The 12815-nt window shown below is 42.5% G+C and overlaps 2 protein-coding genes across 2 annotated transcripts in view; one reads left to right on the top strand and one right to left on the bottom strand.

Moving 5' to 3' along the window:
- The window catches only part of RMND5A (required for meiotic nuclear division 5 homolog A), a 26506-nt gene extending 19394 nt beyond the window's left edge, over positions 1–7112 (top strand). The window contains exons 7-9 of the mRNA XM_005428334.3: positions 891–993; positions 3020–3174; positions 4657–7112. Of these exons, the coding sequence (XP_005428391.1) occupies positions 891–993; positions 3020–3174; positions 4657–4720 (322 nt within the window). The 3' untranslated portion in view covers positions 4721–7112. The remainder of the gene's footprint in view (positions 1–890; positions 994–3019; positions 3175–4656) is intronic.
- A 4934-nt stretch (positions 7113–12046) lies between these two features.
- Positions 12047–12815, bottom strand: part of LOC115948702 (T-cell surface glycoprotein CD8 alpha chain-like) — a 2308-nt gene continuing 1539 nt past the window's right edge. Inside the window, exons 3-4 of the mRNA XM_031063058.1 lie at positions 12702–12791; positions 12047–12225 (exon numbers count right to left, since the gene is read on the bottom strand). Coding sequence (XP_030918918.1) covers positions 12047–12225; positions 12702–12791 — 269 coding nt within the window. The remainder of the gene's footprint in view (positions 12226–12701; positions 12792–12815) is intronic.

Below are 12815 nucleotides of genomic sequence, written 5' to 3'. Positions count from 1 at the left end.
TATATATATATATGTATTTTAGCATAGACAAGAGATCCACAGGTTTCACATAGAGGAAAGGCATGACTTATGTAGACCATAAAACTTGCACAAATAGTTGAATAATCTGCCAAACAAACAGAGCAGGCTGATAGCAAGGTCAAATCCTTTTTCTGTTGCTGGTGATTTCCAGTACTGTCATTTGACTTAAATCCATCAACTCATCTGTTAATTTGTGGAAAACTCTGTCATACTTTCTTTTGTAAAATACTGAAATATTTCCAAATAATGTGCTAATTTCTGGTAGTGGGTAAATCCCAGAGGAGGCTGAACTGTTTGTTGGGACACAGACTTTGGGCAGTTTTATACTGCTGTTCTTGTCACAGGCCCTGGTTTCCTGCCTTTCCTTACCTACCTGCTTTTTCTACATTTCTTTTTTTGGTTTAAGGTGAGGGTGGAAAGACACATTTCTTTACATGATAATTGTATATAATTAAAGGATTATGGGTTGTGTGTGTGTGTGGGTTACATGGAAACTCTTAGGCTGCACATACTCCACCACAGCTGAGAGCAACCTCCTGTATAAACTAATGTGATGTCTTCCTCCTGTACAGCTCAAAATCAAAGTGGGTGGTAGAAGAAATCAATTCAGTATGAATCTCAGAGGAGGGATTAACTGTTGTTTTCTGTCCAGAATATAGTACCTGAGGGCCCCAGCCTAAAATACCTGGATAACTGATAACCTGTCTCAAAACTCTTGCTTGTCTGTACTTCTAAGCTCCCTCCAGGTATAACAAGATGTAAATGAAAAAATACAAAAACCTTGTCTCCCAGTTAACCTTTAAAATAGAAATGTGAAAAGTGTTGGTTTCCTAACATGCACCTCATATTAACATGTCCTTTTTCTGCAGTTTTTCGGCAGGTTGTGTAGCATTACCAGCTCTAATCAACATCAAGGCAGTAATTGAGCAAAGGCAGTGCACAGGGGTTTGGAACCAGAAGGATGAACTCCCGGTGAGTGGGGGCTGAGCTACCCCTGGGGCAGATTTCTAACAGCAAATGCTGTTTTCAGGTTTGTTTTGTGCTGCATGTTACAGGATGTTTTACATGGCCAGCACCTCCAGCAGTTCTGGGGCTTGGGGCTCTCTGGTGTTCGGGTTCTGGGGCTCACAGACACCCCCAGACACCCAAAAACTGAGCCAGGCAGCCACACAGGCTGCCCCAGACACAGCACTGCCGTCAGCAGCTCCCACACAGGACTCACCTGAAACAAAAGTACAGATGGCCAAGATGCCTTCCTTCTCCTTGGGTGGAAGTGATTGCCATTCACCAGTGAAAGCACAAGCTCCAGATTCACAGGCGAACACATGCTCATGGATCCTCAATTACAGCATGGCCCTCCTAGCCCCTTTGATACCCTTTTCCAGCTGTTCCTCCTCAGTCTCCTTCCCCTGCACTTTCCTCCTACAATTTATGTAGTTCTGCTGACCCCCTCTCCTCAGAGACCCTCAGGTTTAGATTTGTATCTGTTGCAAAGTCCAGGTTTGGTTGCACTTTCTTGATGAGCTCTCAAGGTTGTTTTTTGTTATTATCTCCATTATTTTAGTCCATCAGGTTTGTACCTCTCAGTTTTGTTTGTTGCCCCCCCCTTTCACTTGTTATCCCCTTTCACATTGGAAAGGTCTCTGATAAATGACCTGAAAGAACCTGGTGCTCTCACCTTCCACTTACCCAGAGATGTTTCTGTATAACTGGAAAGAAAATGGATCCCACAGAGACACATTCACTTCCCCCAGCTAGGCTTGAGCTCAGTCCAGGGCTTGCTTTCCACTGGCTCTTTATCAGGCAGACAGGAGATGAAAGAATTACTGCTGCATCTGGGGACACAGGAGCTGGGATCCAGTGCATTATGCTCCCAGCACATCTCATTTAGATCAGTTGAAATGAAGTTCAGTTGTTATGAAACCCCAGTTTCCCTTTATAGCTCTTGCTGAGCATGTGCAGCTCTCCAGTGACCTGCTCCTGATTTGGAAAGGAAACTTATTTAGTGCAAACTGGGCATGAACTGAGTTAGCCTCTTCCACTGCAGCTGGAAGAGATTCATTTATAGAGTAAGGAGGAGTGCTGAGTTTTCTCCCAGCTGTGTTTTCTATAATGCTGAGAGTGTGACAGATTTCTGCCTTGCTGTCCAGCCAGGAATGAATAGCTAGGGAGCATTTGGAAAAAGATTCCTGTCTGATGCAAATCAGTTAATAATACACGTGTGTCTCCTTGCATTTTAAACTGAAGGGTCTCTAGTGTCTTCTGATAAGGCAGTAAGGGGGTGGGAAACCTTATTTTCTTTGTGCAAAGACAGATTAAGTAGCATGAAAAGGTCACATTGTCAGGTTTTGTTGAAGATTAAACCTTTGAACAGAGGACTGCTCAGAGCCAGGTGAGCTCTGGTGTGATTTTTGCAGTTCATTACCGAAGTCACAGACCTGTTCTTCTCTGTTATCTGTCCCTTTTTGAAATAATTTTGTACTCATGGCAAGAGTTGTGCTGCACAAGTATCTTCCATGTTGGTACTGAAAATTAGTGATTGTGATATACTTCATTATTCGCATGACGAGAAGGTGTTGGCAGTCTTTCAAGAAGCTGTAGAATGTGAATATAGTCAATCCAAGGGTTTTTCTCTTTTTTAATTTCCCCCTAAAATGAAATCTATAAATTACTTTTTATTTCCTAGCCAGCGAGTTCCAGAAAGTCTTGATGGGTCACTAGCTCAGTTTTCCTGCCAGGGCATAGATGTGCAACAAAATTTGCACTTGTCCCTTGGCAGAATATGCTGTTTTGTTGTTACTCCCCATCCCAAACATAAATCACCATTGTAAGATCACAATTAAGTATTTTTGGCTGGGAAATTGTCAGGCATCCACACCATGGATTTTGTTGCTTTCACAGCTGAATTGTGAAATCTGTTGAGTAACTGCCATGACCTAAAGGGATTTTATCTAGAAATGTAATTTCCTGAGATAAATTATGTTAATTTCTTTCACAGATTGAAGTGGACCTCGGTAAAAAGTGCTGGTATCATTCAATATTTGCCTGTCCCATTCTTCGTCAGCAAACAACAGATAATAATCCACCTATGAAATTAGTCTGTGGTCATATTATATCCAGAGATGCTTTGAATAAAATGTTTAATGGCAGCAAGTAAGTACCATTCTTTTATTTCAAACAACATACAGATAAGGACACATCTTAAGACTAGAATACTGTGTTTTGGGAAAATTGAGTTCATAATGATGTGATTGGTGGAAGCTTGTTAATCTTGGAGAATGGTTTGAAAGCTGGATAAGCTGGGTTGGTGCACTGGAGAAAAGCATAATAAACCCTCTGATGTTGTTGAAAGTGAGCTTGCATGAAGGAATGCAGCAAGCAGAGTAATTTTTCACTTTGTTGCCACCATTGTGTTGTCTTAAATTCAAACTGAAAGGCTTTACACACACAGTTTTTCCTTGGGAGCAAGGTTAGTAATGCATGAAAAATCTCTTGAAAAATAAAATTAAACCTCTAGGGGAAATATGGCTTAATAATTGAGCAAGAAGGGGAATTATAACTGTGGAAATACTCCTCCTTAGATATCCATGGGATGCTTCAGGCTTTTGGGGAGAAGGAAATGGGAGAGAGAAATCTCTACAGATTTTCTTGAGGAAGAACAGTGATTATTTGGATTGAATATATACAGCTTCTGTGGAGGCTGCCAGCTTAATTTAGAGCTCTAAGTCATTCTGGGAAATCCAGTGTGAAAATAAGTGAGGCTATGAATGAAAATGTCAAGTGATGTTTGCATTCTGTGCCCTGTTAGAAAAGCCTTAAGGGATGCCTTTGTGGGTGACTTGGGGTGACTTTAGCCATTTTAAGCTGTAAACTTGCTGCTGCATCATTCCTGTCCCTGATCACTCATTCCTGGTGCTTTCATTGATCAGTTTTACTGACAGCACTGCTCTGACAATATTAACTCTGGAGGGGTGGGTGGGGGGAGAAAGTAAAATGCCCAAACGTGGGAGATGGGGGGCAAAATGGATCCATGCTTCAAAATAGAATCAATTGCTTCAAAAAGAAATACTCTAAGTAGGTGGGATTGTATGAGAGACCTCAACAGGGAGACCAGCGTGACCCTTCAGTCAGAGCCTGCAGGAGCTGATCTAAGTGAGCTGGGAAATCACAGCATTTTGGGAACCAGGCACTAAAATGAACTGGATATTGAGGAAGCCACAGTGAAAGCTACCAGCTGATTTAAAATTTCTGCAAGGCCAGGCTGGATGGGTCTAGTGGAGTGTGTCCCTGCCCTTGGCAGCCGGGTTGGAATGGGATGGTCCTTAAGGTCCCTTCCAACCCAAACCATTCTGTGATTCTAAAATACAACAAGCAAATCCACAAGTAGGAATAATAACTACAGAGAAATTGCTCTTTATGATAATCTAATAATTCAGGGGCTTGTGGGTGAAAGGTGAGAGACTTTAATTAGAAGAAGCATGGTAAGTTCTCTCTCAACTAAAGGTGACTTGTCATGGAGCCAAGTGTTGTGGCTTAAGAGTGCAATTGTTTCCTGCTGCAGAGGGAAAACTCAGTGCCTTTAATGCTCTGTTGTCACACATTGCCCCAGTTCTAACACATTGTCTTTGTCCCCAGGTTAAAATGCCCCTATTGTCCAATGGAACAGAGCCCTGGAGATGCCAAACAGATATTTTTCTGAAGAAAAGTTACATTATGCAGTTTGTAAGTGACACTCTGGATTTCAGGTGCATTTCAGGAGAAGTAAAACACTCTTGTTCCCTTTTATGCAGCAGACTGAGGACTCCTATGTTTGTATAAGCTAATGCTACAGAAACTTTGCCAACATTTAGTATATACATACCAAGTGGAAATGCTACAGAAATATTATTACCATAGGGCTCTACTATACTCTTGGTCTCCATACCTGATCAAGTTACTACACCAGCAGTTGTCATTCAATGCAGGTTTTTGTACTTAATTATATGGTGACTTTTTACTTTTTAAAAGCAGAAATTGATCACCCCCATTTGTTTAATATTCTTCCCGCTATTATTCTATCATTTTATTGATAACTGTCATCTTAGAGAACGTTTGTGGACAAAGTTTTATTTCCTGTAATGTGTACATAATTAAAGGTAAATACTTCAGAAAAAACGTTTGATAAATTGAATAGTCGTTATAAAACTAATTTGTATTTTTTTCGCTGAAAATGCTGTGATATATTCTGAGTTTTTCTTTCAAACATTTTTTCAACTTTTACATAGAATTCAAAGTAAATGTGCATATATATAAAGTATATAAAATATATAGCCCCAAGGGGCTACCTGTTGAAATCCATCACTAATTTATAAGGGTGATGTGTGGCTCAACTGCTACTGGGGCAGAGAGGGAGTAGGAAATCCTGTTCCTCTGGTTTCACGATTGAAAAGCGTTTGTGTAAGAGAACATTCAATAAATTCTGAAGTGGAAATGCTTTTAGTTGATGACATTTGCTCTCTGGCCTTTGTAGTCATGTTCTTTGAACTTTGTATTCAGGATTAGGCTATAAATGTCATGTTGCTGTATAGTTTAGTAGTCATTATAGTGTGCTATTTATAAACAGTTATCAAAACCAAATAAATTGTAGAAGTATTCATTGTTAAATGGGGGGAAAAGCATGTTCTGATGCAATCTACTGATCACAACTCTGCACTTGGCAGAACTGGGCCCTACATCATATATTAGGAGGTAGCAAGTTTTCTGTAGCTTGAGAACACTTTGCTTCTAGCCTTGTTTTTGTAGTAGAATATTACTGCCATTGCCACTTTCTCTGCTAAATTTGTCATATTGTTGACTAGGTAAATTTGTACTCATAAAGGAGACGTAGATCACGGCAGTTAAATCTTTTTTAGTGTGCATATATTTGTATTTATTGCACTGTCCTATAGTAGGGCAAGCAGCCATAAGGCATGCAAAGCTACATGTAAAATTATATTTCTGTATTGTGTAGTTAAAAAAACAGCAACCAATCAACCCCAAGCTTGTCTGGTTGAACACTGACACACTGGTTGAATGCACTAGCACAATGCACTACAGAGAAGACCGCCTTTGGGAAATCTACACCTTTTGAATTTGTCTGTCACCTGACTGGAGAGACTGAGTCGGACTCTTGTGGGATCAGTGACAATGGACAAACCTACAGAGACATTATAAAGTGAGGAGCGAGTCAAGGCACACAAATTTTAAACTTCAGATGTGTTTGATACATGTGAAAAAATCCAGGTGTGTGATTTTCTGCAAAACTTCCATTGTATTCACACTGAGTTCCAAACAGCCGCGTTACCAAGTGGTGAAATCAACAATAAACGGGTGAGGATATTATTTTCCATGTAGGTTTCCTAGTCTTGCTGAAATTGCTTTTAATATTTTCTTTTGACTGGAATTGCCTAATCTTTGGATCTATATGAAATGGCATATGAAGTAATTAAAAACCCAACAATCCCAACAATAACAAACTCCCACACAACCAGCCTGAAGTATGAGTGCTGCATCTTTCTGTTACACTGATGGTATTTTAGCGCTGGTGTGAACACCAGTAAATGTTGATAGCTTAGAGCCCAAGGATGGAACAGCTGTTAAATGGAAATAGGGTACAAATTCACCTTGATTATTAAATATCACCTTAACTAGTGCATGTTATGGATCCAAAATCCAATAGCTAATTCTAAAACTCCATTTTCACCAGATCATTGCCATTCTTTCCCTGTCCCACTTAAAACTTCTTGCCTGCAGTTGTGCAGCTCCACCAACAGATGCTGCTCATGGTTCAGTACTGAGAGCATGTGTGCTCACTCTAACAGGAGGCTGTGCTGGGCATTTGGGAAGCAGTTCTGCACTTTGGTTGGCACAAATAATCCAGTTTACCCTGTGAAGTGATGTGGGTTCTCTCCTGCTACTGCCTGCTATGCTTCTGGTAACTAGAGAGCAGGCTTGCAGGGGAAAAGTGAATAAAACTGTGGTTTCCATACTTAAAGTATAGTTGGCATCTGGTACATGTGCATTGTCCCTAGTAGGGTGGGAATATCCACAGTAAAAATGTATTTGATTTTGAAGCTATCGTGGTATATTTTGATGTGTCTCCATTTCACTTTTGGACCAGATTATGAAGCCTTGGACTAGTCCCTGAAGTAGCCCTGTGTGTCCCAAGTGCCTTTTAGTGCTGCAGGATGGGATTAAGGACACTCAGTGTGTTTTTATCTGTATCCAGATCAGCCTGTCCCTCCTTGGGCTGTGCTGGGCTGGCAGCTGCTGCTCCTCCCCTTTGCAAGCTGTCAGAACAGCAGCCCTGAGCAAGTGCACCCAAGTTAGTGGTGTGGATGGGCATCCAGTCAAGAATTTTTTGACTGTGCTTATATAAAGTTTAACTTATGGGTGCTTTGAAAGTAATGGATGTTTATAAACTTGATTTTCATAGCAGCAGCTTGTTTGCACTGTCAGTTCAATGTCTATTAATAGACTTGGATTTTAATTTTTGCAAATGCCTTAAATAGGAAATGTATTGCGATGTTTTCTTGTGGTGTTTCAGGTCTGACTTGTGTTATAAAGCATTATCAAAACTTGAAAAGAGTAGAAAAGGAAAGCAGCACATAGCCTTTTTAAACTTCACAGGTATTGTTCATTTTTGGTTGTCATTTACACAAAGTTCATGTCCTTACCTCCTGTTAGTACTCTTGATGTTCGTCTGCTCTCTGAAGTATTTTTAATTAAGTCCTTTCCTGCTGTGACCTCAGCAGTGCTCATTGCAGCTGGGCATGGATGAACTAACAATCTTCCCTCCTGAAAGCAATGTTCCTCTGTGAAAACATTGATTTCAGTCTCCTCCTGTGGGGAAGCTGAAGTGGATGCTGTGTGTTCCCAGTAATGAGTCAGAGCTTCTGATCTCTTTTAGCTTAGACCTGTCTCCATCCCGTTGCTTTGAATCTTTCTTGTTGCTTTACAGGATGGCTGCTGCTAAAATTCAAGGTTGAAATTACTTATCACTCAGAGCCAGCATGCCAAGGTAAAGGCAGTAAGTTTGGGTTAGATTTTGCTTGCAAGGTTTGTTTGCCCACTGCAAGGTACAGTTTTTCTTTCTGTGCTTATCACTTCAGAGGTTGATGTGTCTCTTGGGCAGGGAGGGATAACATGGTCCTTAATCCATCCCAACACTTGCTCCTTTCCTTTGTGAGTAGGAGACTGAAGTGTAGGGAAAGAAGCTTTTGAAATGAAATTTAAAAAAAAGAGTCTGGCAGCAATGATTTGTAGTAAGTAAAGCTGTAATGTGGTGTTACATCACTTCTCTGAATTTAATTCAAGCCTTAATATGTGAAAAGGATGAGTGGTTTACAAAAATGTACATATGTGAGATGAGAGTGATTAATCTTCATGACTTCAAGTTTGCATTCAGTTAACAGTCCTGTACAGAAATACAGGAACTGGAGCTGTTCACAGCCTCCTGTGAGCTCTTACTGAGTCCTGCTGGGTCTGTTTATAGGAACTGGGATTTCAGATCACATTGTCTAGTACTAATTTTTACAGGACAGCTGTATCTGTGTTTTCAAATGCAACAGCCCTGAAGTGTTGTCCAGTTCCTGTTCCACCTCAGAACTTCTCACTTTGTAGAGGATGTTTTAAAACAGCAGTGCAGACTGGAACAAAGACTAGTGGGTGCTATGACCTGGGCTGCAGTGCCTGTTCCACCTCAGAACTTCTCACTTTCTAGAGGATGTTTTAAAACAGTGCAGACTGGAACAAAGACTGGTGGGTGCTGTGACCTGGGCTGCAGTAAGCAAACCTTCCCTAAGTTTGGCTTTTAAAAGGAGATCCCATTTTCTCCTGCATTTGCTCTGCCTGGTGTTTATTTTCAGACCTGGTGACACTCCTGTTGGTTTCTTCGTACTAATTGTCAGGTTATGGCTAGGACTTTTCCTTTGGCTGGAGAAAAGGGATGGGGAAGGTGTAAATAATGTTTCAGTTCAATTCTTGAGCATCATCCATGAGACATTTGCCTTTGGGGAGAGGTAATAAATATATCAGTGTAGCTATTTTGACTGACAATTCTTTCCCCTCTGAACTGAGAGCAATTCCACTGTTTTCCAAGGTTTCTGAGTTATGTGGGAGGTTTCCAGGAATGTGAAACACAAGCAGATGTGGTTGATCTCCCATGACAAAAATCTACACATACTCAATTTGTTCAGCACAGCTCAGGATGGGAATGTGATGATGGATAGGTAGTCCTGACCCTGCACATTTTGATGTCAGATGAATCAGAAGGAAGAATCCTCCTTACAGGAAGGTTGTGTTTCACTGCCTATTTACTTTTGTTCCAGAGGTTTCTGTACTTTTTTCCCTGCCTTAATTTGCTTTTCTGTGTTGAATGCTGCAGAAGCAGCAGCAAGGACATGGTTTTGGGGGTGGATTCCAAGCACTTGCACAACATGCACTACAGAATTCGTCTGAGGAGTCCGGGAGGAGCTTAGGTTACTTCCCTGTGACAGGTCATCTGTCAAATACTTCGATGGACAAAGCTTTTTGACTTTAACTGACCAGTCCATTTACTGGCTCTGGTGGGGTAATCTTGGCTGTATTATGTATTTGGAGTTTATTTATCAAAATCCTTTCTCACTCAGACAAGTTCACTGAATAAATGAAGCTCTATATGGTCTAAAAGCAGGGGTCTGTCTATGAATTCTGGATGCTCTGTGTTTTGGGGGCATCTGATGCCTTCCTCATCTTCATAGGCTTTTTCAGCAACCATTTTGTACTCTTTTTTTCCTTTATTAGTTGAGGTTATGCTTAAATTGTGCACCAGCTCTTGCTCTCCCCACCATGAGGGGTTAACTCCTGGCTTGTTTGTCTTTAGCCCAGCAGATCCTGAGTTATGAGCTACTCCATTATTAGTTTGGAGCAAGTGTGCAGTTAGGTAACCTTGACCTCTGAACAAATGCATTCCTTCTGCTCCTCTTTGAATGTCATTCTCCATGCCAGACTCCAGTTTGCCCTGTGACAGCTTCCAGCCTGCACCCTGCTCTGTCAGCTCACTGGAACTGGAACCTCTCCCATGTGCTGTAACCAAAAGCTGTCAGATCTGTAGGGCCTGTCCAACAGCAGCTTCCTGCATGCACCAACAAGCACCCTTGAGCTGCTTCTCTGCACTCCAGCTCAGCCAGTTCTCCTCCTCTTACTAGTGCAAGCAGCAGTCCAGGCTCCTTGCCCAGACATTGCCACCCAACCACAAACCTGGCCAGTTTGCCCTGAACTTGCATGATTTGCTAGAGCTGTGTGCATGCAGGGCTGGAGTTGCCCTTGGCACTTTCCCTTCTCACTGCTGCGCTCATATTTGCAATTGCTTCTTAACATTTTAGTGCTAAAGATGTTTTGGTTTTGCCTTCTACTTCTGCCTTCTACCCCTTATTGGTAGGGATACAAAGGTCTTCTAAAGAAAATCCAGATTGTAAGTGGATTATAAAGAATATTGTTTCTCAGCTCTACCTATAGGTGGAAAACTTCACAGGCTTTTTTAAATGCAAGGTGCAGTGCTGAGTACAGCTGAGCTGGAAGGGGACTGTGACAAACTGATCAAGGGACTGTGTAGAAGGAAGAGCTGGCAAAGGAAAGTCAGTGTTGCTTTGGAGAGCTGTGCTGGGTCACTGCCTCTGCTGGAGGCTTCTGTGGTGAAGTTGGTCATTTTTGGGGTATTCAGTGAGAAACTGGGGCAGTGGCTACCAAAGGGTTTGTTTTGGTGTTCACCCCAAGCTGTTCTGCTCCTCTCAGCCTTCTGACCTGCTGCAGAGGGGATTGTGCTGCTTTTGCAGCCAAGGTGGACTCAGAGCAGTTCAGTGCAGTGTACTGGGTGTATTTGTAAAACATACTAAAATTTAAGGAGCTCAGTCATAGAAAACCTTGTGTAAGAGACAGAAAGACAAGTTTTATCCCCTGGGTATCTTGGGATGGACAGCAGTCCACAAACATGTAGGACCTCACTGAAAATCCACATGTGGAGAGCTGGATTTGCTTTTCAACTCTCTTCCCTCACAGGCTTATGCTAACTCATGATATCTGTTACAGTGCTACTAGAGGTCAAAAATGGGAAGATTTCACTGTGCAGTGGATATGGAGCTGTGTTCAGGGGGGTAATTACCACTGTCAGCGTTGTCATTCTTTTTTAGAGGTTGATTTCCTCTAAAAATGCAAATGAAAGATTGCAGAAAAAGCACCAACAAGCAAACCTGACAAAATGACAAAAAACCCAAACCCAAAGATTCCCTACTCCCAGTTCTTCACTGCAGCAATCTTGCCTGGATCAATATTGCTTCAGGACTGGGGTCTTAGTGCTGCACTGCACAGTGGAGCATTACTATTAGTAATGTCAGGTATTAATGCCCATATATATGCTTTTTATTGCTTGGGGTTTTATTTTTCTCTGTTTATCCTACATTAGCATTCCATGCAGTAGCAAGGACTTTGTTGTGCATGTGTTTATCTCACTGAAATGCTTTTTTGAATTTAAATACCCATGTCCTGTTTCTCCCCACAGGATTGTCCTCTGTAGGCTCCCAAGCAGTAGAACAGGCAATAAATAATTAATCTCTGTGTCAGGATGTAGTAATTTAATTTGGAAGAATTTGGAACAAAGTTTACAAGGATTGCAAAGAATGCTTTTGCTCAGTTTTCTGAAACAGCTTTCTGTTCAATGTTCATGCATTTAATTTTGGTGTGTGTCACGTGCCACATTCAACGACACTGAATGGAGAAAATACATTTTCAGGACAATGCTTCCCATGCAAAACACATGGCCTTTTGTTGGGAAAGAACCCCTGATGCTGCAATCAGATCATTGCACCTCCTTCCTACAAAATCATTGGAAAGAGCTGGACTGGGAGGGGAAGGGCACTCAGGAGGTGTCAAGATGATTTGTTGGAAGATATCGAGGCAGTGATATAACAGGGATCCTTCTCCTGCACTGTGTCCTGGTTATCCCCTGCCTCCCAAAGCAGCCAGCACATTCTCAGGGACAGGGCTGTGGTTTCAGGCCTGAGGTGCACCTAGAGGGGGTAGCTGCAACCTTAAGTTGATGGAGCACGATGGTGGTGGCCAGGAGCTGGAGGAGCAGGAGACAGAGCCCTGCCGAGGGGAGCCAGAGGAAGACAAGGCAGAAGGAATCCAGGTCTTCCTGCATTCTGCTGCCTGCAGGGATAGAGAAGAGGGAAGGTCCACCAGGTGCTCACTGCTGGTGTTACAGCCAGCTCTGGTGGAGCCAAGGGAGCTGCCAGGGCCCTGCCTGGTGTGCCTGAGGCACAGAGCTTCCCTGGGCCTGCAGTGATGGTCCTACTGCTGTCAGCATTTTCCTGGCAACTGGAAGGGGGACACGTGGCCAAAAGTTTTCCTGTGTCCTTTGATGAGACTAAAAGCAGACCTGGGCCATGAGGCTCTACCTTCCCTCCCCTGTTCCTGGTGTCATCAGGCGTGGGATATGCTCATGCTTTTTACATCATCCTTAGCCTTTCCTATGGGGGATGAAATGATGGAATTTAATCCTTCCAACTCTGCTAAAGCTGTATGGATTTCTACTCTCCCCCATCCCAAAATATCTACAGGATCCCCCTTGGTATCAGTGGACAAGGGTCCAGCTCTTCCCCTCTCCCTCCCTGCATCCAGGCTACCTGGATCTGGTGTCTTCAGGCAGGAGTCCCCTTCAGTGGTGCTGCCCTGGGTGATGGGTGCTGGTGTGCTGGGTGCCCCTGCAGTGGTGACTGTAAGTGAAATGGATGAACTCA

This window comes from Geospiza fortis, unplaced genomic scaffold (genome assembly GCF_000277835.1).
Source record: "Geospiza fortis unplaced genomic scaffold, GeoFor_1.0 scaffold125, whole genome shotgun sequence".
In the NCBI taxonomy this organism is placed as follows: Eukaryota; Metazoa; Chordata; class Aves; order Passeriformes; family Thraupidae; genus Geospiza; species Geospiza fortis.
Note: the sequence above shows the minus strand (reverse complement) of the source record. Positions and strands in the feature narration are given on the sequence as shown.